Source organism: Dermacentor andersoni, chromosome 6 (assembly GCF_023375885.2).
Source record: "Dermacentor andersoni chromosome 6, qqDerAnde1_hic_scaffold, whole genome shotgun sequence".
Classification (NCBI taxonomy): Eukaryota; Metazoa; Arthropoda; class Arachnida; order Ixodida; family Ixodidae; genus Dermacentor; species Dermacentor andersoni.
This window is the reverse complement of record NC_092819.1, coordinates 26010001-26037070: the sequence shown is the minus strand read 5'-3', so window position 1 is coordinate 26037070 and position 27070 is coordinate 26010001. Positions and strand designations below refer to the sequence as shown.

Sequence of the window (27070 nt, the reverse complement as noted above, 5' to 3'; positions counted from 1 at the left end):
GTACCGCCATGTTGGTACTTTGAAGCAATCAGAAAACTTTTAGCAGCCTTGCCGGCCAATCAAAGTTTAGACGATGGCGTGTTTGACAGCGTCCCAGAATTGCGTCCACGGTTCGAGGAGTACCGTCGATTCGTTCGTCATCAACCAAACGTCAACGGTGGTGACGCGTTTGTTCCGTGGCCCTACCAGACTGCTTAATAAATTCCGGTTCCTCTGTGCCCCGGGATCGGGGAAGTATGAGCAGGAAGAAGGAAGCCCTTGCCGGTCTTGAGCCTTTTGGTTTCTTAATCTGTTCCTTGACTCATGCTTTGCAATTCATGCGCTATGCACTCGATGGCAGGCGCGTATTACGGCGTGCAAAACAGCGGCAACATCAAAATATTTCGCAGAGCCCTTTGGCTTGATAACATTCGTGGGACACCCAACCGGTGTCTCGTCTGCCGTATGTTTTGTTCTAAAGCGATGTTGCTTTCTTCACCCCAACGACACCTTGCGGTCACTGAGCTCACCTTGTTAGCACACGTGATTTTATGACGTAGGAAAAACAATGGTACTTGTGTGTGTACCTCTGTGTAAACTTTCGAAGTCAGTTGTACCACGAAGTCCAAGACGCAACACCAGAGAGCACGTTCGGATGCGCTGTCTCTTTTAATAAGGTGTTTCCAGCACCAGATTGAGGTGTATAATGTTACAATCCCCTTTACAGGGACAAAATAACTCTCGCGCTCCTTTTGTCGCGAACGTCGCGCATATTGGAAGAGTCAGTTGCACTTCGCTCTGCCTTCGTCAGACACGCAAGGGCGGCGACCAGGATTGCGGGAAGAAGAGACCGCTGGACAGAAGCCACGAAAACAACAGCACAGCTAGAGTGATGAACAGTAGGAACTCGACGCTGGGCTTGGTAAGCAGCGTCCCCTTTCCGTCCTTCGTGGCGGTGAAGTCGGGTCCCGTGCAGAGCGCTCTGCGCACGCGCTGTTCGTAGCCCAAGATGGCGTCCCGCGCCCCGGGCCAGGTGTGGGGCCCTTGCAGACGATACTGGTACGACAGGCTGGGCCCAACCAGCAGACGGAAAGCGAGCTGCGGGTCCTTGATGGCGAGGCGTGCCAGGTTCGGCTTGACGCCGATCTCGTCGGCCAACTGCGTGTAGAAACGGGAGAAGACAGCATTGTAGGCAGTTGTCTCGGGTGTGTTGGTGCCGTCAGCCGGCCCGGCAGGTACACGGCTATGGAGCATCGGAACTACAATCAGTAGTACACGTTGTTTGGCGAGTTGGTGCGATTTGTAAGACACAATAGCTTCAGTGCAACTTAGACGAAAACAACACGATTAGGCGCTACTTCCAAATGTTCATTTCGACGTCAAAGTCACAAGCTTTTAAAATATGTGACATGAAAACGCAACCAAAGAAAGGGGAAAGGAGTCGTATCTAATTTGATAATTAAGAATGAATTATCGGATCAATTTGTGACAGCTAGTGATTTCGATCCGACTTCCTGTTCACTTACTTCGGGTGTGCCGCAGGGTTCTGACCTCAGCCTCCTTCTATGTTTAATTTATGTTGGAGACCTAACTAATCTAGTTCAGTCATCTATTAGGCTATATGCAGATGACTATGTAATTTATCGCGTAATGCCATCTTACACTGGCGTTACAACGCTTTAGACTGACCTTTACGCTATCAGTAACTGGCGTGCTTGGCAAGTGTGTTTGCATGCAATATATATATATATATATATATAAATATATATATATACATATATATATATATATATATATATATATATATATATACGTGTGTGTGTGTGTGTGTGTGTGTGTGTGTGTGTGTGTGTGTGTGTGTGTGTGTGTGTGTGTGTGTGTGTGTGTGTGTGTGTGTGTGTGTGTGTGTGTGTGTGTGTGTGTGTGTGTGTGTGTGTGTGTGTGTGTGTGTGTGTGTGTGTGTGTGTGTGTGTGTGTGTGTGTGTGTGTGTGTGTGTGTGTGTGTGTGTGTGTGTGTGTGTGTGTGTGTGTGTGTGTGTGTGTGTGTGTGTGTGTGTGTGTGTGTGTGTGTGTGTGTGTGTGTGTGTGTGTGTGTGTGTGTGTGTGTGTGTGTGTGTGTGTGTGTGTGTGTGTGTGTGTGTGTGTGTGTGTGTGTGTGTGTGTGTGTGTGTGTGTGTGTGTGTGTGTGTGTGTGTGTGTGTGTGTGTGTGTGTGTGTGTGTGTGTGTGTGTGTGTGTGTGTGTGTGTGTGTGTGTGTGTGTGTGTGTGTGTGTGTGTGTGTGTGTGTGTGTGTGTGTGTGTGTGTGTGTGTGTGTGTGTGTGTGTGTGTGTGTGTGTGTGTGTGTGTGTGTGTGTGTGTGTGTGTGTGTGTGTGTGTGTGTGTGTGTGTGTGTGTGTGTGTGTGTGTGTGTGTGTGTGTGTGTGTGTGTGTGTGTGTGTGTGTGTGTGTGTGTGTGTGTGTGTGTGTGTGTGTGTGTGTGTGTGTGTGTGTGTGTGTGTGTGTGTGTGTGTGTGTGTGTGTGTGTGTGTGTGTGTTTGTGTGTGTGTGTGTGTGTGTGTGTGTGGTAAAGAGAATCCTCCGAAAATCGGCTACTTTTAACCCTCCTATCTATAGCGTTAATTGTTCTGTGCTAGACGAAGCAACCTCTTATAATTATCTAGGAGTTCACATTACTGCCAATATTTCTTGGCAAAGTCATGTCAACTATCTATTAATAATGCTAATCGTACGTTCAGTTATTTACGCCGTAACTTTTCAAGGGTATCGTCTTCTCATAAATTAACATTATATAAAACACCTGTAAAGTCTAAGCTTGAATATACAGGACCTTTGTGTGATCGTAGTCAGGAATTTATTATTAATCAATAATTAGAACCAGTACAAAACCATAGAGCGCATTTCATATGTTGATCTATTCACGCTCTTCCAGTGCACATCCAGTGTATAATCGGTATCAACAGGAGGTGAAGGCGGGTTGGGGGGGGGGGGGAGGGAGATCATATATTGTTTACGTGACTCCTTTTAAAGGTATGCTACCTTGTCTTTGAAGAGAGCAGTTAGAAGTATCTAAAACTTGTTTACGGGCCGTATTTCATTTCATTTCATTTATTGATACTGTGAATCCCATCAGGGATTGTAACAGGAAGGGCTGTATGTGATACATAGGAACATGTTATAAGGTGTTACTAAATCTTATACAATAGAAAACTTGGGCATATAACAATTTGATTATGTGATTATACAAAAGAATAAATAGAACGGAGAGGTTATGACAACAATAATTGCAGTTACAGAAACCAGTTACAGGGTCAGTATTAAGGTAATAACAGTCACGCAACAATCAAGGTTACAATAATGCCAACAAGAAAAGAAATGTATTGCATCATTGCCGTAATTATAGCCAAGCACAAACACCGTTAAAATAACAAGGCAACAAGGAACTACGTAAACAATGTGAAGAATTATTGCTGCAATGCGTATAGTTGATCCGCAATCAGGGTACCAAACGTATCTAAGGATGAGCTGTCAGTGGTACTTGTGTTAAGATTATTCCGTTCGTGTGTCGCCCTTGGAAAAAATGAGTATTTGAAAAGATCAGTGCGGAATGAAAATTCGCTTAATGTGTGTGTGTGTTTATGACGAGTTAGGACGTTGATATGTATTTCATAATAGGCAGTTTAAGTTGATTGTGTATTAACTGACACATGATTTTTAGTCTAGCAAGCTTGGCTCTGTTATGTATGGTTAGAAGTTCTGCCCGTTTCAGTAATGCTGTTGGTGAGTCTGTGATGGAGTGTTTATTATATATGTATCTCAGCGCTTTTCGCTGTACCCCTTCAAGTTTTTTAATCAGCTTGTTAGTAAACGGGAACCAAACGGTGTTGGCGTACTCTAGAACCGGTCTTATAAGTGTTTTATATGCGTGTAACTTTGTTTCAGATGGTGCTAGTTTAAGGCCTCCGTAAACGAAGAATAGCTGTCTTATTGCGGTTGATGTGATATTGTTAACGTGAGAATCCCACCTGAAGTCAGATGTTAGTGTCACACCAAGGTACTTATGCTCATGAACAGATGCAAGAGGAATGTTGTTAAGGGTGTACTGGAAGGCTGATGTATGTTTTTTTCTGCTTATAGATAATAGAACGGACTTTTTTAGATTTATATCCATCTGCCAGTCCTTGCGCCACTGGGAAACTGCTGTTATGGCGTTATATAAAGTTCTATGGTCATCAAGGCCGTTAATTTCCTGGAAAAGAACGCAGTAATCTGCAAAAAGTTTGACATTCTGTGAAGCATATGCTGGTAAGTCATTAATAAAGATTAAGAATAATACTGGGGCTAAGACACTTCCTTGGGGTACTCCTGATGTAACGTTAGTTGTCGCGGATCTCTCGTTGTTAATATGAAAGCAATCGAAACGCGTGTAACGTAAAACGACTCATAAGTGTGTGCCCAGGAGATGCACTATATGACGACTCAACATATACGTCTAACATAAAAATGTTCTTCATGAGACTTCAATGCTCAACAAGTAATCAAGCTATTTGTGATATAGTCGCATGTCAGGTTCGGGTATACACCACGAGTAAGAGAGTTGTTTTGCTCGTTTGAGCTATATATATCTAAGACGAAAACTGCAGCTTTACTTACTGTACAAAGCTGCTGTCGGTTCTAAATAAAACCACGGTTGAATACAAAGTGCGCCGTAGCGCGTGTTCGCGTTGTTTCTTTGTCTCTGTGTCCCCGCGATAAATAAAGTGAGTGTCGTCATCACGAGAAACTTCCGCTCGAGAAACATAAAAAAGAGAAGTCTACTTAGAGTTTCCGACTTGATCAGTTAGGAGACTCGTTGGATTAAACCGCGGATACGTTGCACCGTGTCTCGCAGCTCGCAAATGGTCTCGATCGCCTCGCGGGGGAAAAAAAAAAAAAGAAAGAAAAAAACCACGACGACGGATGGCAAACATCTACAGTGGTCCCGAATATCGCCGGTACATCACTTGACGAGCGAGTTCGCGTAATGTTACTTCCTCGCGCTAATCGCTGCGACAAAAATCGCGCGAGGAAGGCGCGCGATTTCCGCTGCGAAGTTCGCTCGTTCCGGGATTTCCGCCGTCCTTGCGAGTCGTTTCTCGCTTCAGCGGAACGTGACGAAAGAAAGACAAGTAGAATCACCGCAGTTTTTAAAATTTTCTTATATTACAGCATGTAGACACTGCAGCTGTGTATACAGAAGGAAAAAAAGAGCATCGGCGTTTCGGTGTTGCCCCGGTATCTCATTGCAAGGGGACGGCGGCGACCTGGCGAGCCCCGCGGCCTGCACGGGCAGGCAATGCCGGTCGCGGAATCACGCCTTTCTTGCCCAGGGACGTTCGCGAGCCGTGTCGGCGTTCGAAATCGCCGGCTTGTTCGCGGGTACGCTTGTTTGTTCCGGCCCCCGTTCGAGCCCAGAACTCCACGACGCCCGTTTACAGCCGCATGCAGCTGTTATTGCAGCTGTTAGTGCGGTGGCGATGTCGCGAGATGTCGACGGGAATCACCCGGGAGAACAATCGGAGCCGGCGAAATAAACTTGGGAGACGGTGCTGGGCGTGTATCGAGCTTGATCCGTCGGCAAGTTTAGATGCGTGTGTGGTAATTTGCTGGCGTCTTTGGGAGAATGTCAACGTTCTGTTAATTTCTCTAGATCTGCGGGGTTACTCAACAGTGCCCCGTTTCACAAATATTAGTCATTGAGGAGTCTTTTAATGGATGAAGCTATTGATATGATTAAGCTATTGAAGGACTCTGGTAATGCCTAAGCGGATCGTGGCATAGGAAGCGGGCATATCTTGTATCTTTGCGAAGAACACGTTAAATAAACTGCAACGTTGTACGACCTGGGGACGCCGTTTGAGGTTATCAAATTTGCGCTGATTCAGTTTCCTTATGCTCGTCGGTGGACGAAATTGTTCGCAGTTTGAGAACATACAATGCGCATCGACGTTAAACGTAATAGTGTGTGCGTTGTGGGAAGGGGACATCGGGGACAAATTTCGAAGTTGTATAGGCGCATCGGGGACGTTGTTAGAAATTTACAGAATCTCTAAATACACTAGTCGTGTAGCGATTAAATTGCTCCTTCGAATCATGACTTAATTGTTAATCTATAAGCGAACGGGCGTATGCAGTTTATCGCTTTACGCACGCTTATCATTAACATAGCCACCGCCACGATGGATCAGCGGCTATGGCGTTAATTCTGCTGCTGAGGTAGCGGCAGGTTCGAATCCCAACCGGCCGCACTTCGACGCAGACAAACTTTAAACGCGAAAAACGTTTGTGCACTTAAGTTAAGGTACGCGTTAAAGAACTGCAGGTGGTCAAAATTAATCCGCAGCTGCCCTGCTAAACCGCGTCCTTCATAATCCATCGTGCAGTTTCGATCGACGTTACATCCCAAGAGAGAGAGAGAGAAGGGAAGACAGAAAGGCAGGGAGGTTAAGTAGACTGAGTCCAGTTTGCTACCCTACACGTGGGGAGGGGAATGGGGAGTGAAAGAGGGAGAGAGAGAACTTAGGTGTAGGATGTCTACAGTCGGGCACTCAAGTCTGTTGCCCTCAGGTAGCGAAAAAGCGCTCGAACTGCTTTCTGGGCCAATGAACTATGAGGCCAGGCCCCCAAGATCTTCGCTTCCGTAAATGGCCTGTCATCCAGTCTATTTAAGGCACACTGGAGAGTCTCGCGTTGATTATCGAAGCGAGAACAGTGGCACAGAAGGTGACTGATGGTCTCTTCACACTTGCACTTAGCGCACATTGGTGAATCCGCCATTCCTATACGATAGCTGTAGGAGTTGGTGAATGCTACTCCTACCCACAGCCGACACAGCAGTGTTGCGTCACGTCGTGGAAGGTTCGCTGGTAATGTAAGTTTCAGTGATGGGTCGAGGCTGTGTAAACGACACTTAGAGTTCTGAGGTGTATGCCAGCAACCTAACGTGATTGTACGAGCGAGACTGCGAAGCTCTCTTGCAGCGTCGACTCTGGATAAAGGTATAAGGAGTGTCGGTGAGCCAGCCTGGGCACGTCGGGCAGCGTCATCGGCGAGGTGATTACCAACGATGCCACAATGTCCCGGCAGCCACTGAAATATGATAGTATGTCCTCTTTCAGAAGCGCAATGGCAGGTTTCGTGGATTTGTGACACCAGCTGTTCATAATTGCCAGGTCGTAAACTTCTCAATCCCAAATTATATAAACTAACAAGGGCGTGAGCATGCTTCACCACGCGGTGTACTTGTATCACCTAACTATACCTTATTATTTCGAAAAGTAGAGCGTTGCGACGGGGCGAAACGTGAACAGATTGGAAAAGAACTCAAACAAGCGCTGTATTTTTAATTTTCTTCGTGTTCCGTCGTCGCACGTCCTATTTTCTCAATAATGATGGGCCAACTATAACCTAATTATCCGCACTACTGCTGCTATACTTCGGTGGAGTTCTGGTTGTTGATCTGCGTGGTGGAAAACGTCCACTATATATTCATAATTTCAACACTGAAAGAAAGATAGGCAGTCTTGCATGTACAACAGCAATTAATTTTCATATTGGTTCCACGTATGCACAGCTGTATAGGAGGCCTTGAGAAATACGGAATTGCTACATACAGGAAATGTTCTTGAAGGCCAGCCATCCGCGTCACGGATTACTATGAAGGCCACCTTTTTTATATTCCGACATAACTACTTACTTTTTCAGTACATGCGCCCAAACTACACCTTATAGGTCTCGCTGCGCGGGCTAATTGCTTGCGTTCCACTAATTTGTGACGAAATCGCCACTGTTTATCATCACCGGTGTGTGATAACCGGTGACTAACGCCTTCAGTACATGTGCTGTTAGCCGTATTACTTAAATTCTACCGTAATTACCGTTGTTATCTCTAATCTTCCGCTATAGAGACATTTGGCCATGAGCGAACTTGGCTGTATTGCAAGCTTTTCCGCAGGAAAAAGGCGTGAGGATGCGGTATCCCGGCGCAGGATAATGATATCTCATTTCAGGAGCCTGCCGTCTTATGATATCTGCTATCGACTGCATGGCGGAAGAATTCTCATTCGGGTATCTTCGTCCCTGATGACAAATTGTGTAATAAAAATCCATGACGACTGATTTGTTGTGCTCTGGCAAGGAAATGTGAACATTACAAACTGTTTTATGCGTTAACATTCTTAGGGTACTTCACGCACTTTTAGGGCGCTATCTATCTATCTATCTATCTATCTATCTATCTATCTATCTATCTATCTATCTATCTATCTATCTATCTATCTATCTATCTATCTATCTATCTATCTATCTATCTATCTATCTATCTATCTATCTATCTATCTATCTATCTATCTATCTATCTATCTATCTATCTATCTATCTATCTATCTATCTATCTATCTATCTATCTATCTATCTATCTATCTATCTATCTATCTATCTATCTATCTATCTATCTATCTATCTATCTATCTATCTATCTATCTATCTATCTATCTATCTATCTATCTATCTATCTATCTATCTATCTATCTATCTATCTATCTATCTATCTATCTATCTATCTATCTATCTATCTATCTATCTATCTATCTATCTATCTATCTATTTTCCCGCCTGAGTAGTCAGTAGTCAAATGGGTAGCGTATCGGGCTGCTGTGGTGAGGAAACAGGGTTCGAAATCAACCGTCGAACCAACTTGGGTCACTGAATATGTGGCAACGGTACACCATGTGCCGCTCTTCAACGAATCCCTTTCACTGCGACACGGATCACGTCAGATGCGTGACTGGGTAGGCACTACTGTTCGAAGAAACTCTTTTACGTCGACTTGGAGCACTGGGTGCGTGTCACTCGGTCTGCGCTTGTCTTCAATGAGCCTCTTCGATGGCAGCTTGAGTAGCTGGGTACGCGCAAGTAGGCGTGTCTACTGCTCTTCAGTGAACGTCTTTGACGCCAACTTGGGTAACTAGGTCTGCGCCACTGGCCATGTGCCACCCTACAATGACGAAAAGGATCCCTTAGATTTATCCGATACTGGGCCGAATCAAACCCTCGTCACGAAGTTTCCCCAAGGACATGCAACCGGACGCATTAGCAGGCTGTGCCGCAAATACACTGGGCAGATGCCGCTTTTCAATGAATGCCTTCGACGCCGACGCTTTAGCGAGCTGCGCCATGAACGCACTGGGTATGTGCCGCTCTTCAATGAACGTCTCGCCAGCTTGAGTCACCGAGTATGTGTGCCACTGAGTGTGCGGCAAGCGAGGGAACAATTCTCAGCGCTCGCAGGCACAGGCGCGCCACGCTTCTCGTCTCGGAGGCGACGCGTGCACTTCTCGGCAGTGCCACCAGATGGCGCAGCGTGTCCAGAAAGAAGCGAGATGGAGGAGCCCGGTTGCCGCATGACGCGTTCCTCGAGGTTCGTTCCCCGGCGCGCCACGCATCTCGCGGGCCACGCGCAGGCTTCGCGGCAGGGGTGCGCCAGATGGCATCGAGTGTTCTTAGAGGAAGCGCGATAGAGGAGTCGCGCTGCAGTACCCGCCTCACGCACAACTCGTTTCGACGGTGGCAATACGTTGCGTCGCTGTGTGGATTCAATGCTAAATGCATTGCCGTCGACAGTCGTAGTGACATGGCTTCTGCTGGTTTTTCCTTTACGACCTGAGCCAATTCCGAAGGTCGTGCTCTGGGTATATCAATGATGATGATGATGATATGTATTGGCATCCTCTTTGAAACGGGGCGGGGACAAACAGTCACCTAGGCTGCTTGATTTAATTACGTTCTATTACCCGTATCGCTATCTAGCATTTTGCCTAGCTGATATCGATTCTAACTTTCGTATTTAGAGCTTTCCTGCTTCAGACGCGGCCGCTTGCACCGACCACCACAACTGAGGAAAAAATGCCGAATGCTCGGTTGTTGAGAGTGTGCACGCGCGCGCGATGGAAGTTAATTGACATTTGAACTGCGAGGCAGCCCGAACGCCAACTAGTAACTTCCTTCTGGCAAGACCTTTGCTCTGCTCCTGGTATTCATGTTTGCTCGATGGCGTAAGTGGCAATATTCAAATGCGTGTTCTCAGAAATTTGCGCACATGCTAAGCAATAGATGTTATCGTAGCCGTTTATAGCATTATGGCTGTTGTTCAACGTATGTCCGACGTCTCCCTTCAACATTATTTGCAAATACAGTCAACCACAAAAGTTTTCGGGCCACGGGTCCTAGCAAAAGTGAGAAGTTGCGAGTAGCCTGTAAAAGTAGCCAGCAAAACCGGACATCACTATATTGTTCGCATCGTCTGTAGCAGCGGCTGGAAACGCGAACACCATGCAGGCTCCGTTGTGAGGCTGCTAAGATATAAAGCTTTTTCTCAGATTCCTTGGTCCATAATATTTTGTGGACGACTGTACGTCAGACGTACCCGGCAGTGTTTTTATGGAAGCACGTACGACGTTTTCTCGCTGGTTTTTTTTTTCTCACGTTTCACGTTATAGCATACGCCGGCATAAGCAAGCTGAACAGCTAAATACACGATTCCTCCGCGTCAGCTGCGCTTATTGTGTGCGTGTCTGTTGTGGCTGCCTACTAGCATCGCTGAAAACCTCGCAACAAGCCTTAAAAGAAAGCAATCAGCAGCCGGTCAATCTGAAAATCACTCACGGTAAATGGTTGCGGTTATCAGATCTGCACCAGGTTGCCCATAATCTCGAAAAAGGTTGTCACCAAGGCAGGCGTTAGGTTGTTGTTCACTGCCGGAAATAAGTTACTTAGCCTGTGCCACCAAGCCAATCGGGTGACCGAGAACAAAAAAAAAAAAGTTGTATAAAGCAGCACAAGCAGAGGTTTGTCGTTGACTGTTGTGACTCTGTGGTTTATAAGATTCCCCTTTCATGCAAGCGTTTCTATATCGGTCAAACGGGGTGGTGCATCAATGACCGCTAGCGCGAGCACTCAAACAAGGTTCATAAACAAGCTAGAGATAGTCAGTTGTCACTGCATTGCAACGAATGTGACTGCAAGCCGTCTTTTAGAGTTGAGACCTATTTGTCAAAATACCGTGATTTATTTCCGAAGCCTTTCATATTCATAATAGCGGCGAAGCACGTGAAAGCCTCCCCTCCATTTCTCTCCTTCCGAAGGAGACAGCCTTCCTATCTTATTGATTGCAGTTTATTGCCCCTGCGCATGTTGAATTTCTGTTGCTTTTGTGCTTTGAGATAGCGGTAGAGTATGTGTGTGTGCTGACCGAAAGAACAAAGAGATTGTTAGTGAGCGCTGTGGTCTGTGTCCCTCTCTTCGTCCTGTCGTTTAGCGACCCGCCGTGGTTGCTCAGCGGCTATGGTGTTGGGCTGCTGAGCACGAGGTCGCGGGATCGAATCCCGGCCACGGCGGCCGCATATCGATGGGGGCGAAATGCGAGAATACCCGTGTACTTAGATTTAGGTGCACGTTAAAGAACCCCAGGTGGTCGAAATTTCCGGAGTCCTCCACTGCGGCGTGCCTCATAATCAGAAAGTGGTCTTGGCTCGTAAAGCCCCATAATTTTTTGTTGTTGTTGTGGCTGCCTGTTTTGGCGTAGCCCGCGCAGGTCGGTGTGCTGATCATTGCTGCAACAATTGCTGCACCCGCTTCCGCGGCGTCGTTGCATGCTTTCACCGCAAGGAAAGTGCACTTGAATTTGTGTGCTCCTCGACGCGATGCTATATGACAATGCATGCAATTACCCTTCGCCGCCGATCCACTAAGCAATCGGTTGAAGTACGCTCGTGTTGCAGCATTTCGCAATTCCGGAGATGTACATAGTATAGCTCGTTAATAAAGGGAAATGAGACATCCAGCCAAACGTAGCTAAGTGCTACAAAGGAAACCCTTTTTCAACTGCGAAGCTTTTCTTTCGAGGAACCCGTATGGGTTTCCTTTGTAGCACTTAGCTATACGCTTGGGTGGATGTCTCATTTCCCTTCATTAATTACCTCTCTCCACCTAGCGGGTTTCCGCAAAACTATTATGTCCTAGTATAGGTCGAAACTGAAATCCACAAATTAACAGAATCGCTAAATGGCGAAAGCAGGGAAGCTTTATACTTTTCTCCATACAGTTAGCTCCACTGACCGCTATGTATCCGAAAAATCTCCTACAGTTTTTGTCCGCGAACAGGCGCAAGTGAGTATTGTCGTGCGGCTTGCTTTGTTGCTGAGTCGCTCAAAGAAATTCTTTGTTGACGCTTCTTCGGGAGATTGCTTAAATTAATATCGCTAGGCAGACCATTACTAAAAATGTTACGAAGTGGTAGCGTGCAGGTGAGTCGTCGTCTAAGACATGATATAGTTCTGCATGTGTTTATAGAAATTTCGGCGTCTCTGTAGAATATACACACTTCTACTTTGATGTTGCTTCGTCTGTACTTAAAGTATCGAGCCAACGGGGCTGATGGCGCTCGCTTTTTCAACGAAACACGCAGTGTGGTGTCTGTGTTCGATACGTTATAGATTAAAGGTTGGAGTGGAACGTAAGTGAATCGCACAAAAATTGTTTTTTTTTTTTAAACTTCGAAATCAACAACAACAAAAAAATCATGCGGCAGAACGCTGAACAGTTTGCAGCCAGTGCACGGTTAATATTACAAGTACGGAAACTATCGCAAGCCGCGGGCAGTTCTGCGTCGCACTAAAATCTCCGATTGCTGCGCTCGTCTGCGGCACTTCGCCTGTCGCGGCGAAATCCTTTTCGCCATAGAGTTTCCTACAACGACTGGATGACACTGTGGCGCTGCGATCGTTCACTCACCATGGGAATGATGGGTAGTAGATGGATTTGTCTGATGTTCGTGCTTGGGGCTTCAAACGCTCTTGTGGCTTCGTTTATTACGCTTTATCTGGGTTAAATTTGAACTCAATTTCGAAACAATTAATATTTTTTATTTAACGCAGAAGGTAACAACACTCTGCCAGCAAGCGCAATCGCTGCCAATTTTAGTGGTTCCGCTTGTCCATGCGTCCGTGGCGTAGTGGCTTCAATATCAAGCTTCGGCGCCAGCGGTCCCGTGTTCGAAACCTGCCGTGGGCTAGTTGTGATATAATGTTTATTTGGTTAATACAACGCAGTACATTATTAAATATGATCACTCTGCGAAGTCGCGATGCTATGCAAAGCCAGGAGGACGAGGTTTAGGCAAATCTACGCACTATGTCCGTCATTCCCATGCTTGCTGAACTGCCCTGCTTAGTTCCCGTAGACACCAGCCTCACAGTTACACGTAGCAATTGCAAGAAACTCTACGCGTTTCGCGACTTGCATTTCACAAGGCGCGAAACGACACGAAGCAGCGTGTCGTCATCACTGCTGCGCCGGACATGCTACGCGTCGGACAGCTCCGGCCACGCGTTTCACTAAGCTTCTTGCGCCGTTTTTTTTTTACATGCGTTACAGAGCACGTGTAAGGACAGCGGAATGTATTCATTGCAGAAACAGCGCAATAAGCGCCCATTTGTGCGCATGACCCGGCGGCGCACTTGATGTGGCTGCAGCGAGCGGCAGTCAGGACGCGTCGCTTGCTGTCTCTGCCGTTGTCAGAGCTAAGTGACGAAAATATTTTTCCGGCACGTCTAAGAGGCTACCGAAAAGAATAATTGAGGTGGAAAAAGAAAATAACCGAGCGGGGAAAAAATGAGGAAAGGTCCCGATGGGGAATCAAATCCCGGACCGCGGCGTGACAGGCAGAGATGTTACATCTATAGTGTGACCGCAGAATGTTCTTTTTCTTCATTGCCATAAAAAATAATAAATGAAACCCGCTAAAGGTGTGGAGCATACACTATTTACAATAAGTGTAGTCACACAAACGGAAAAAGCATGCAAACTTCAGGTTCCGGTTCAGATTCAGGTTAGTGCTCAGTTTATCGCAATAGCAAAAAAGGAAAGGAAAGGAAAGAAAAAGTTACATTGAGAATTATTTCATTTTACCGAGTCTGTCCATAAGACATAAAATGTGTCATGGATGCGCTACTACGTCGGAATATAAGGAAGCCTTCCGCTTGCAAGCCTTGCGTTCCAGTCCTTCTGTGTTAGACTAAATTTAAGAACGGCGCCAAACGAAGAGCCGTGTTTCCTCGTGTGTGGGTGTTGCAACTATGCGATAATCATCATCGACGTAGTGGCACCTTTTCCCCCTTTCTGCGCGAAAACGAAATGGTAGCATTCGCCGCCAGTTTTGTGCCCGACAAAGAGGCAAGCACAAAGATAAGGCGAATTCGCAAAAAAAAAAAAAAAAAGACGATTGACCGATTGAGTTGAGACCATCTTAGGGGACGTCAACGCGGGGCCGTATTTTTCATTCCCGGATGTCCGAAGACGCAAGGAGCTCTGTCTGACTTGCTAACCAGCGCGGAAGCGGATGAGGAGCCGTATCGGTCGTAACGTGAAACGTGAGCATGACGTAGCTACCACGTCACACTCGTGATTACTTTCCTGTACTGGATAGTCATAGTAACGCGGTGAAACGGACATGCAAAATAATGTAAGAATACTAATAATAATGGTAGTGTTGGATATGGAATCTTTCTAACCTAATATTAACAAAAGCGAAAAAAAAAAGGATGGTATACGACGCTGTCCTCACCTCGTCCAGGTAGTCGATCCAGTCGACCTGCAGCGTGTGACGGGGCTCCTGGTAGTAGCGTTGCCTGCAGCGCTCCTGGTACTCGTTCACCTGCGCAGTGCGAGGAGGGGGCAACGTATAGTCGGCGGCTCGTCAAACGGGACGAACAGGCGCCCTAATTTTTCTTCCCCCTTTCGATCGCGTCCATGACGCGCAGGCGTCTTCCGGAAACCGGAAGCCTCTAACGTTGCGGCGAGCTCTCGTGGTGCGCGTGTAGCCTCGATTTCTGTACTCTCTTTGCGCGGTCCGCTTTTGTTGAATGGCAGTGGCTTTCTACGTGCCACAGATCGAACGCAGCTGAAGTTGCAAAGTGCAATGCACGAGGCTTATACTGAATTACGGGGTGTTTGTTACCCGCGCGGGGTTGCCAAATTCACGATCTCATCGTGAGGCACGCCGTAGAGGGGATGAGTCCGGATTAATTTGGGCCACCTGGGGTTCTTTAACGTGCACTTAAATTTAAGTGCACGGGTGTTTTTTTGCATTTCGCCCCCCATCGAAATGCGGTCGCCGTGGCCGGGATTCGATCCCGCAACCTCATGCTTAGCAGCCCAACACCATATACATCCACTAAGCAACCACGGCGGGTCGCCTTATATCAGTAATCCCGAGGTAGGCGCCACTTTTAGCATCACACTTACCAAAGTTGTCCGGTGACACACATAGGCTTTCCGCCTTTTACTATATTTTTTCCCCGAAAGCCATCAAGCTCTTCCTAGCATAAATAATCGGAACACTTCTCTCGGTGTGTACTTTTTACTTTTCCTTACTCGGGTAACTCATGCTCGACAAATGCGCACAGCGCTTCGGCTGCATTTTGTAGCGGCTGCTTATATCGACTTCCTTTATAACACCGGTGACTCATTCGTTGTCCAGCTTGAGAGCGCGCATTTATTAATCACCTGATGCATGGACGCGCGCAGATCACGGCTATATAGCTCGGCCGACCGAAACACCGCGGAGCCAAAATAAGTCCGGCGTTCTCCTTCGCGCCAAACGAATCGAGCTTTTCGCGAGCCTTATAGTCTCTCTTGCTCAGCTGGGCGTACACTTTATAGCTCACTTGCTCAGATCGCCAGCAGATCGCGACGGCGAAAGCATGACCGCATGACCTCGATTTTGTGGCGATGCCTTCTTCTGATGCCGCTTCTTTTTCGCGTTTTTCAGGCTTCGTCGAAAGGTCAGAGTGACGCACCGTCCACGTTATCAACGGTATCGGCCGGCTGTGAACGGTAAGATTGACATATAATTGACATTATACCGGCACAAATCTCTGTTGGAGCTGTAGGCGTCCGCCTTATTCATGCGGCGCGCGGTCAACTTTAATTCAAAATTGTTTCTGCCGCTTTAGTGAAACAAGCGGTGGATGGAAAATAATCGCGCCAACATGGTTTGCGTGCTTTCAGGGCGCTGTTCATGCGTATTAGCAAGTAAAAAGAGAGACCAACAAAAGAAGAAAGACTGTGAAAGTGGGCCACTTATTAGGGCGCCCACTGTCCCAAACGTATCGCCAACAAAAGCAACACTTCGTCCAACATCAAAATGAAAACATACGAGTCACTACGCACGGTAACACGAGCCAGAAGCATTCGACCAGAGCGACACATGCAAATAACCACCGTTCAGCACCAGCACCGGAGTGACGATGCAGTTTAATTCTGAAACAACCGCCGCGCTAACAGATCGGGTGAAAGACATCACGGCTTTACCATGAGTTAAAACCATCATGCAAATTGCATTTCGCACTATGCACAGGCACCTGTAGCATTTTATGCGCTTTGATGTATGCCAGCTTAGCTATAGTTGAGTATGGTTTTCATGCTCACGCTCTCGTTCCTGGTTGCGTGTATAGCACCTGTATAGTCAAAACATTTTGCATTGTTGTTTTACGGTTGATAGAACTGAGCAAGTCTGAAAAGTATCTTTTTTTATAGCCAGCTTTTGTTCTCGGCTACAATTAGACAACAAGCTCTTGAGGCGGCAAATTTTCCATTTTTCAGTTTTCAACCGCCAACGATAACAGTTGGACCGGAGACTGAAAAACTCGTTACAGGACCCGCGAAGCTTTGCGAGGCGAGTGAGACAGCTCTAGTCTGCACGTCGACGAGCCACCTTTCCCTTTTTTTTTTTTAATTTTTCGTGTAATTAGGGCACCGGTGAGCGCGCGTGTGGCCTGGTTAGCCGCGGCCTGTGAGCTCCGTGTGCCCAGACGTCCGGGAGAAAGAGAGAGAGAGAGAGAGAGAGAGAGAGAGAGAAAGAAAGATAGAGAAATTGATTAACGGAAGTCCGTAGACCGTGTGGTCTGCTTTCAGCACGCGCGCGTCTGGAACTTCCTCTTTAACAGTTCCTGTGAAGCGTCCATAACGCTCGCGTCACCAAACTAAACTTTCCGCGCGAACGACGACGCCGGCCAAAGGTGTACATATACTTATGTCTGCTTGCGCCCGCTCGTAGCGTCTGTGGTTAGCGCCGCAGGTTTTTAAACATTGCGTTTCCTCGCATAGCAGAACGTATACAATATTCGCCTGTCCCGCAATTTCTGTTCATTCTAAAGCGACAGTGAAACCAGAATGTTTCTCTGAGGCGACTATATCCGTATAACGGAGTTGTAAGAATGTGCCTATTTGTTCGAAGAAACATTCCCACCTCCTGCGGGTGGCCGCGCATGCCCGCCAAGAGGAGGCGTCACTCCGAAGAGTTCGCGTGAGGGCCGCTTTCGCACTATATTCGTACGCGCACAGTGGGGTTATACTGTAGAATCGATGAGAGTTGAGCGATTCGGTATGGAATACGGGGATATGTACCGATGCCTCTTCGAACTGCCCGTTCTACCGTGTGCTACATATATAGTGGAAGAGGTAAACTTGCACCACAATCCGCAGACGTAAGCCGGACTACAAACCGCACCTGCGCAGCGTGCGTCTTTGTCCCGATCGGCCGCCAGACTTGTTCAACTGGCCTCATCGACCACATTACCACCTTTTCTTTTTTTGAAACTTTCGCTGGGAGTCGGAGCTTCACAATTACGTTTAGCACTTTCTTTAAACATAGATAAAGGCAAACTAGCGTTAAAGATGATGCAATAGCCACAGCACTAAAAACTTTCTTGCTTCGACCGCATCATTCTTGAATGCTGCCGGGTTAGTGAAAAATAAATTACTGCTCGCTACAGGCAAACGTTAAAGTAAACGACGCTGCCAGCGCACATGATAAATGGATGGAATTCTTAAGGCAACAGACGAGCGTCTTAGTGAGCTTAAAGAAGTCGTCGCGTGCTTGCTAGAACTTACTGGAGGTCAGTTATCTACGGTGGAGTCAAGTAGCATTCTGTGCAGTTTAGTCGGAATGTGTTGGAAAACACGGGGAAAAAAATATCAGCCTATTTGGTTTGTTGCTGCCGTTCATTCATTACTTCGAACTGCAGTTGAATTGATAAGGAACGATGGATGGGCGAATTAGATTTGTGACACTCGTACTCGATGCAAAATAATATAGTGAGTGAGAAACGGGAGAGTTGGAACGCATTCGTAGGGTACTTTGGCAGCACGACAACGGTGTGAAATAAATAGGCCTTGGGAGACGTACTTGGATGTGCTTGCTATGATTGTGAGATGAAGTTCGCGCCGAATTTGTTGAAGGCGCTCGCTTAAGGGGCCGCGGTGCGTCGCGCGTTCTCACTTGGCCGTGGCGTTCGATTGTTTATAAGAGTTGAGTGTGTTTATTTTGAGCAGTGTGTGTGTGTGTTTGCCACGGCCAAAACGCAAATATGAGCGTGGGAAATTCTCAAAGGGCCCGCGTTTAAATAGCCTGCCCCATGCTATTATTGCCAGCCAGGCGTTGTGGTTGTTTGTGTAGGGTTGACGTCAGAACGTTCCACATGCATACAGAAATTGTAAAACAAACGACCGTGCATGCTCACGCATCCAACGCTTAAACCACGGACGCATCACAGATGCAGGTTCCCAAGAAAACGGTGCCAAGTTCCCGTGCGGGCCTTGGCTTTCAAGGCAAGCGCATTTTGCGTATTACTCGCGATACGAGAGAATGCGATGGAGCGCGTGAGAAGGAACGAGTTTGTTCCGATACGGGCCCTATACGTAAGCTGAAGGCGTTTACTTTTCTTTTTAGTCTCTCGTCTGAGCTACGCCCGAGAGCTGCAGGCCGAGAGAAAGTTGGTAACCGGACGTCGTCACGTCTGAAGGCGAGATCTCCGGCTGACCGCGCGCGCGCGCGCGTTCTTGACTGCGTTTCGGAAGCGGACGCGATTCGCTGTTATCGCGCGATTAGCTCGCCGCCGACGCGTTGCGCGTCAGCGACTGCGCATTTGTGAACGAATGCTCCCTCGGGAAACGAAGGAAGCTGGGTTCCTTTCTCACGAGAAAGTTTTTGCCGTGATATTTCATGCAACAACAGGGTGTGGCGACAACAAGAGCCATGACGCGTTGCGCACTATTGGAGTGTATATATGCGTGAGAAGTGTGGGATATCGTGTCAAAAAAAAAAAAAGGATTTGGTGTTGCAAAATCTGGAGAAAGTGAAGAGATGGTGAGCTGAGGTTTATTTTTGTCGCAGTATAGGCGACAAGACGCAGTAATACTGCTATATGCGAAAGCGAACCTGCCTCTACTTGGTGTTCGGACATACAGACAAAGAACTTCACTGACAAAGAACTTTATTGTCTTGATGTTGAGAAAAGAAAAGAAAAGGCTTTATCATTTCTATTCAATCACGAACGAACTAGTTCGATAGTCAATAAGCTTCTGTAAATAAATGAGAGAAAATCTCGAATAATACGTAATAATCATAATAGACACGTTAAGAAAGCGTTTTTACAAACATTGTTAGAATTACTCTTTTTTCTTTTTTTCAACAGCAGGTTATTTGAATTGTTTTCCTACACATGCTGTAAACGCAAGCACTCGCTAACGGCTTTCTACTCTGATTTTTGAATATTTGCAACAGTAGGATATATGGTTAGATTGATTTCATTTCGTATTGTGATTACTGTGTGTTGTATGTTGAACAATCATTGCTCTTTTCCCCTACTCTTGTGTTAGTCCTGTTTCGGACCGACATTATTTGTAAATAAATAAATAAATAAATAAATAAATAAATAAATAAATAAATAAATAAATAAATAAATAATTGAGAACAGTTGTTAGAGCGAACAGTGCATTTGGCACGGTGACCGAACCAAGTGGGTTTGTTTAACACTCCCTTTCAAAGTGTATGTGGTAACTGTATACCTTTCGGCCTTGCCAGTGCTTGCTACTGGGAGATATAACCATCACCCTCTCCCCTCCCATTCCTGTATTAGAGCATCGCGATCTTGAATGCAAAATGTTGCGCAGTTCCCACGTTCTGTGGGGATATATGTATATTGGAAGCATTTAAATTTGCAGGTCGCTGGCTATCTAGCATCATTCAGGGTTTCGCAAAGTGTTACGAGATGACGCAACGCGTTCGTGAAGGGTGAACAGCTGCGCGTGTGTGACGACAACTACAAGAGGATGGCACGACGGCCGATTTGTTCTACTCCGGCAACGAAATGTTACGACCTGTTTCGTTAACTCCTCGCCCAATTGCGCAGGTGGGCAAACAGGGCCGATCCCGAAGACGCTGAAACTTGCAGTGTCACATAGCGTCTCAAAGCTCCAGCTGCCGCGAGAGAAGAGTGGGACAAACTGGTGTGCGCTCGCACGAGGGACGCAAATTGCTGCTACGTGACGTGAGGCACACAAGAGCCGTCTCAGAGTGCTAACTTGCACGTTGGAAGGTGTGTGCTGATGCGCCTGTTCTCTGGCACCATGTATGCATGGTACCTGCTATGTTAAAGAAAGATAAGGAAGACGCAGAATTAAAAAAAAAATGCATCTGTAGCCTAATGTGTAGAGCGTCGGACTGTGGCACTGGAGGACCATGGTTCGAACGCCTTCATCAGACATGTGATCTTCTTTTTTTATTGGCTATAGGCCGAGGCCTAAAAGGCTAAGTGTCTCGTAAGAGGCAAAGAGTAGTTCGCCGTAAAAAAAAGAGAAAGAAAGAAAAACATGCCGAGTTTCACAGAGGTTCCTGCTCAACGTGGCTGCTCCATTCACGGGCACAGTGCTTCGGGACGCTAGACGACCATTGTACTACGTACATATACACGGCGCACACATATTGTAGTGCGCGCAGAGAGAGGGACAAAAATAAGGATGATGATGATGGCGTATTGGCATTCCCTTGGAAACGGGTCGGGGACAAATGGTCCGCTAGCCTAGGAGCTATAGCTTCTGACGAACGCGTCACGAGCTCCCTCTGGTTATTGTCTCTGGCTAAGGGGACCGTACCTTACCTAGACTAAGCCAACATCTTGCTGCGCAGCGATAGCGAGATAGTACACAAAGGGCGGTGGGGCGGCGGGGCGGCGGGGCGGCCGCGCTCACCTGCCGCCACATGTCCTTCGCGCTGGGCAGCGCCGCCTTGCCGGCGAACACCCTGGCCGCCCAGCGGCTCTGCAGCTCGGATATGGGCAGCAGGGCGCCGATGGGCTGCGCCAGTCCGATCAGCGCGAGCCCCGGTCGTTCCGGCGGGAAGACCAGCCGGTACACGCCGACCTGGTTGTCCTGGGACACGTCGAGCACGCCGGGCGCCAGGCACGGGAACGAGACGCGGTAGCCGGTCGCGAGGATGACGTCGTCCACGCGAAGGGGCTCGGCGCCCGGGGGATCGTCCTCGAGGAGCACGCCGTCCGCCGTGAACTCCTTCACTTGGCCTGCAGGGAGAATGCGTGGCGATTGAAGGGCGCTCATCGAGAGCGTGAATTCGCCGCTATTTTGGGAAGTCGGTGACGAAGCTGGACCGATTCCCCCTGGTCTGCACAAACATATATTGAGAATTGCAGATCTTAGCGAACGGTGGTTTCTGTGGCATAAGCCATTCGAACCAGTTTGCAAACCCCCCGGGTTACATTGAAAGTGCTTGCAAATTACAGTCATCCCCTCTCTGCGCAGCCTTCTTGAAATGTAGCGTCTTTGTGTCATCCTACCTATAGGAAGCGCTGCGGCTCGTGACGCATGCAGGCGCGCGCTTCCGAGATCACAAGAATGCAGAGCGCCGCGCCGGGCATATCGGAGCTGATGGTTTAGCTATATTAATTTGTGCAGCGCTTCGTGAACAGTGAGATTGGCTTCACGGTAGAGCGCTTGTCTCTTTTGGGGTGGACCCAGACTCGAGTCTCGGTCAGTGCGAAGTGTTTTTCTTAGCGGCGCGAGGTGTAGCACGTTACCACATATCCCCCCCCCCCCCCACACACACACACACCAACCCCCTTTTCTCCCCTCAGAAATATGACCACGCAGCTGACGCATTATAAGCTATTCGCCGTTGAGAACGCCGTCAAATTCGATATTCGCGGAAACAGTTGTTCGAATCAAGGGACCTGCTCTGCGGCTACAGAGCGTTGGTGACTACGGCATTCAGCAGCCGAGAACGAGGTTGTGGTTTCGGGCCGCAGCCGCGGTGGCCGCATTCTGACCGGAGCCGTGCGTACCTTTTATGCACACGGTGCCTGACAGTATGCGGTTGGGCAGGGCGTCGTTGACCATTGGATGCTGGCCGAGAATGCGGTGCTTGGGCCTCAGCCGGTAGGTGGCGTGATCAAAACGCTGGTTGATGGCGCTCTCGCAGATGAGGCAGATCAGCTCGTAAGGCAGCAGGTGCATGAAGGCGTTCAGCAGCCGCGTCTGGTAGTACGCGTCGAACGGCCGACCCCTCGGTCCCACGCGGCCGATTACCCACGAGCCGCGACGGGTGCTCAGCCACACCTGCGAATGCAGACAAGCCGCTGTCAATGGTGGTCGTTTCATTTCATTGAGGCATCATGTCACAAATTGCGCTGTTATTGAGCTTCACATGAGGGGGCGAAAAAAGCACATCTTGAAACCTGAAGGCAGCTCAGTTTTCAAATCACTGCTTTTTGCCGATTGATAGGTAACCCAATTTTTCTCTAAATGCAGTCGACTCCCGTTAGTTAGATCCATGCGATATCACAAATTCGGTCGAATTATCCGAAAGGTCGAATTAACAAGCGTCGGGAAAATAAACGAATTTAAGTATCTTCCATCACTTAAAGTAGTCTGTAATGTATTTTTGCTTCTCGCTATTGAAGCGAGACTCAACCAGCATGCGGAGGAGATCACGGACATGTTTAAACGCTGCCCCAGCGTGATACAAAACGAAACAAGTGGGAACGGATAGCTTCAGGGATTGAAGGAGCGTCGGCCACTAACATATGTAAATAAAACAACTTCACTCTTATAGGGAAGCAATAGCACCGTCTGCAAAGTCTGTTTCCATTTCAAGCTTTCAGTTACACAATTACCGATAACTGATCGTGTTTGCATGAGAGAGAGGGCGGAGGTCGAACTATCCGATGCGACATGTTTTCGCGCTCGAACTAAACGCGTTTTCCTTCCCCTGCACTGTATGATTTCTCGCCGGGACTTTCAGTTCGTCCTAATTAAGAGAAAAATCGAATTAACTGAGTCCGAATTAATGGGAGTCGATTGTACTACAATTAAACGCCGAATGCAGCATATTCGTATATGTGGACAATGTAACCGTCTCCCCGTGTTTGTGTTGATGAAAACCACTGTCCACTGCCCGCTGCTCGCAGAAACGAAGATGTAACGCCTTGCGGCTGGTTGGAATATCGACGCAGCATCTTGGATTTCCGTAGCATTTTGAGGTATTTCAAACGCACGCACTTCACGGGAGATTTTCCTGATCTGTGACGACGCTCCGGTACGCCAAATTAGTGTCAATTTTCTCAAAAGCTGACTGCAAGAATACGACTGAACGACTTTCATGCACTTCACGCGGATCTGACTTCAGTTCGCATCCTGGATGAATATTTTACGTGATCATTTGCGAGGTAATATTGTAAAGGATAGAACGCAACGTGCGATATAATGTACGGAAATCAAGGCATCTCATACATGTCATATCAGTTGGTTTCGTACCACATGTTATCTAGTGTCGCCAGTACAGTCCGTAGTGCGCACCTCATGCGTTCTAGACGGATGTCTTGACCTCGGTACAAGAGGTACGGAGGTATATATATATATACATTGTGCCTGCCAAAGCAGCTGGTTCATAGTTCCGAGGTTATGAACCGTCGCCATCGTTACTGTGACATATGGCGAGTGTTTGACGCGGCGGAAGCGTAACACAGCTGGCACGTCGCGGGTCCATCTCGGGTTGTAGTCACATCACAAACAGTTCCGATTGCTGCCATTCGCCCGTGGACATAAAAGAGTCAGTAGCGTGAAGAAGCCTGAGTTTGAAGCGCAGCTTTGCCTCTCGTCGGCAATATCCCTCATCAGCGTTTGTGCGCTGTGTTTTTATTTTGATTGCAGCTTCCTCTACCCCGCCGTCTTTAGCTCATCTTCTTCACTCATCCCATTAGATGGAAACCCGCGACAACCCATAATGAAACGCCAGGCACCGCGATGTGCCTACGCACGACAGGCGTCAAACTTATTCGCCCCGATCTTTGGTCATGCCGTCATGCGATCCGTATAGGCGCGCGACCATCTCGCTTCTTCGATACTGTGCCCATTGCGGTAGAAATGGCTTCCGGGTGCAATCATGTCCGTGTAAGTGTGTCACCCACACTCCGCGGGAGACGTACGTGTTCGCCTCCGCTGAGAAAAAGCGACGAGGTCTCAACGACGAAGCCATTCGTATACGTGCTACGCAGGTGCGACCTCAGAAGCGCGTTCGCTAGAACTTGAAAGCCGGCTGCGCATCCTGCATACGTAAGGGCGCAGAGCGGCTGAGCTTTCGGCGACCGAGAGCACCGGCCGGCCACAGACACGGGGCCGTTCACCCGGCTCACAGAGCGCGATATGCAGAGCACTGCGAAAGGGGAGCCGGCGGCAATACACTTCCGACAATAGGTATGCACCACGCGGCTCATTTGAATATGCGACTGCTTGCCGAGGCTAGCTTATCGAAACGCGCGATCTTCACCGCAAGTCTCGATGAGCTGTCAGTAGTCGAAAGGCGTGAGTGGTCGTTGGATTCATGCATCACGTAGCCTAGGCCGCTGGCCTATACGTCAACTGGACGCTGCACGCTGGTTTGTTATTAGCGAAGCAAGAATACACATATGCGGACGCTGTGCGATTCTTCCGATAATCATTTTCTTTTTCAAGGACCCTTTGCTTTCACCGATGACAGCGTCGCCGATGTAGAAGGTCACGTCCCGCTAAGCCCTTTCGGCACTGACCTTCGTCTGTGGCGACACCTTCTCGTTGCGAGTTAGACGCAGATGGCTCAACGCAAATTGACGTACAGCGCAGCTGTTCAAAACTACATCGCGTCCAGACTATCACATTCGCAAATGGCGACCGCCGTTTCAATGGCTACTGCTTCTAAACAGTCACTTTCAATGTTATACAGACGCCCCGCCATAGCTTCCTTTACGATAATCAGCGACAACAAACTATATGATGTGAAGTTTTATTTAAGGCCGCACAAAGTTTAATGGTGATATATGAACCAGAACGTTCATGTCTGCGCCCGCATCTTCGTATGATTCAGCGCTCATCTGTTCGTTACTCGTAAAGCGTGTGCAAAATATGCCAGTCAACATCATTTTGATGCTAGTCCGTGTTCTTAGCTAGTGCTTGCGAATAATTCAAAAAGCGTTCGTCCTTACGGGAGTGACACACATAGGCGTTCAAGAAGTCCGATCCGTGTGCGATGCCGGCACGCGGATGATACTGGCTCTAAATTTCGACGCTCACGTGTAGTAAAATACTGAAGAAGCGCACGTGCATGCGGTTGGATAAGCGTCCACCCAACACTTTCACAGCCAAGCTGTATATGGCTAGTCATTTCGTCCACCCTGTCTGTCGCCTGTACGCCGAAAGCTCCTCCGGCGCAAACCCATGCGCATGCGCGAAAAAAAAAGAGAGACGCGCGCGATTGGCTGCGCCAGTAGTGACGTCGCTTCTCACCGTCGCAGCCGAGCGCGCGGGCAGCCGTTTCTCTGCGGCTCCAAAATGGGTAAGCCACGCGTCATACGTACACCTGAGGAGCAGGCAGCTTTCGACCAGCAACGTCGCAAGCAGTACCGGGAACGAGCTCGTCTACGCCGTGCCTATGTGCAGCCCGGGCACAAGAACAGGCTCGTGCAGCCGAGCGCAAGCAGCAACTGGGTATATATACCGAGGATCCGGCAGCCTACCGAGCCATCGTTTAATGAACCGTCGCGATTAATCAACCCAGTGACAAACAACGGGACCCCACATTTCAGCTTAGTTGGTTCACCATCAGCACGGAGTGCTCGGTCGGTGATTTTTGAATTCTAACAAGCACTCACCCCAAGTTTTGAAACCTCTTCCGAAACCACGGCCACCCCACTATACCTGAAGGAAGTTAAAGGGCACGCTGAACTACGTGCATGCACCTTCACAATATCAACGTGGAGGGAACGTTTTGCTTTCTACTCGGACGAAGTAGGCTAAGTAGTTACAGGGTACTTAATTATAGGTGTGTTTAAGACGAAAGCATCCAAGCGGCTTCAGCGGTAAAAATCTTGTTCCTCTCTTTACGCACCGTAAGGTGTTTTATAGGAGCGCGAGCAGGAGAAATGGCACAAGAAGACGCAAATACAGGCACACAGCGCTAATCTCTAACAATAGTTTACTTTCGGCCACCAGCCACACTTAAACCGTCCACCATACGCGTCACAGTACGGGGTGATCATTTTGAGATTTCGGGATTCTTTTTGTGAAAATTGCTTGTGGCGGATAGCATAATTCTTGTCCAATTGAGCTGAATTATTCGAAGAGGCGTGCATTAATTATTAGCATGAAAAACTGAAACTCATGTTGAACTCAATAACCAAAATCACTAATTAACTTGCTTGCAAATTACGACGCATATAGAAATTTACGAATCGTAGCCGGTGAGTTTGCAAGACTTACCCACTTGAAATGAATATCCAGGATGGCGCCAGTATCGATATATTATTTCCCAAAGTTTGAGAAAAACACATGGGCGTTCTACTTGCTTCTGTGCTTCAATGCACAAGAGCATTTTCTTAAAGAAAGTAAGTGGAACGACGGTGCATATTTAACGACAACTTTGATGGCGCATATCTCCAAACTCATGTCATTTCTGCAAATTCATTCCAAGTGAATATGCCTTGCGAATCAACGGCTACAATTAGTAAATTTCAGTATGTGCCATAAAGTAATTAATGAAAAAGTTAATCCGTGAATGTTTTGATTAATTGAATATGTGTTTCGATTACTCGTGCCAATGTCGGCCTCTATCAACAATCCAGCTCAAGGACTAGAATTACGTTATCTGTCTGTAACAGGGAATTTTTTTCTTAA

The 27070-nt window shown here is 47.7% G+C and overlaps 1 protein-coding gene across 1 annotated transcript in view; it reads right to left on the bottom strand.

Annotated features, from left to right (window-relative positions):
* Nucleotides 1–629: 629 nt before the first annotated feature.
* Nucleotides 630–27070, bottom strand: part of LOC126521698 (flavin-containing monooxygenase 5-like) — an 83193-nt gene continuing 56752 nt past the window's right edge. Inside the window, exons 2-5 of the mRNA XM_050170433.3 lie at nt 22210–22483; nt 21104–21432; nt 14637–14726; nt 630–1137 (exon numbers count right to left, since the gene is read on the bottom strand). Coding sequence (XP_050026390.2) covers nt 787–1137; nt 14637–14726; nt 21104–21432; nt 22210–22483 — 1044 coding nt within the window. The 3' untranslated portion in view covers nt 630–786. The remainder of the gene's footprint in view (nt 1138–14636; nt 14727–21103; nt 21433–22209; nt 22484–27070) is intronic.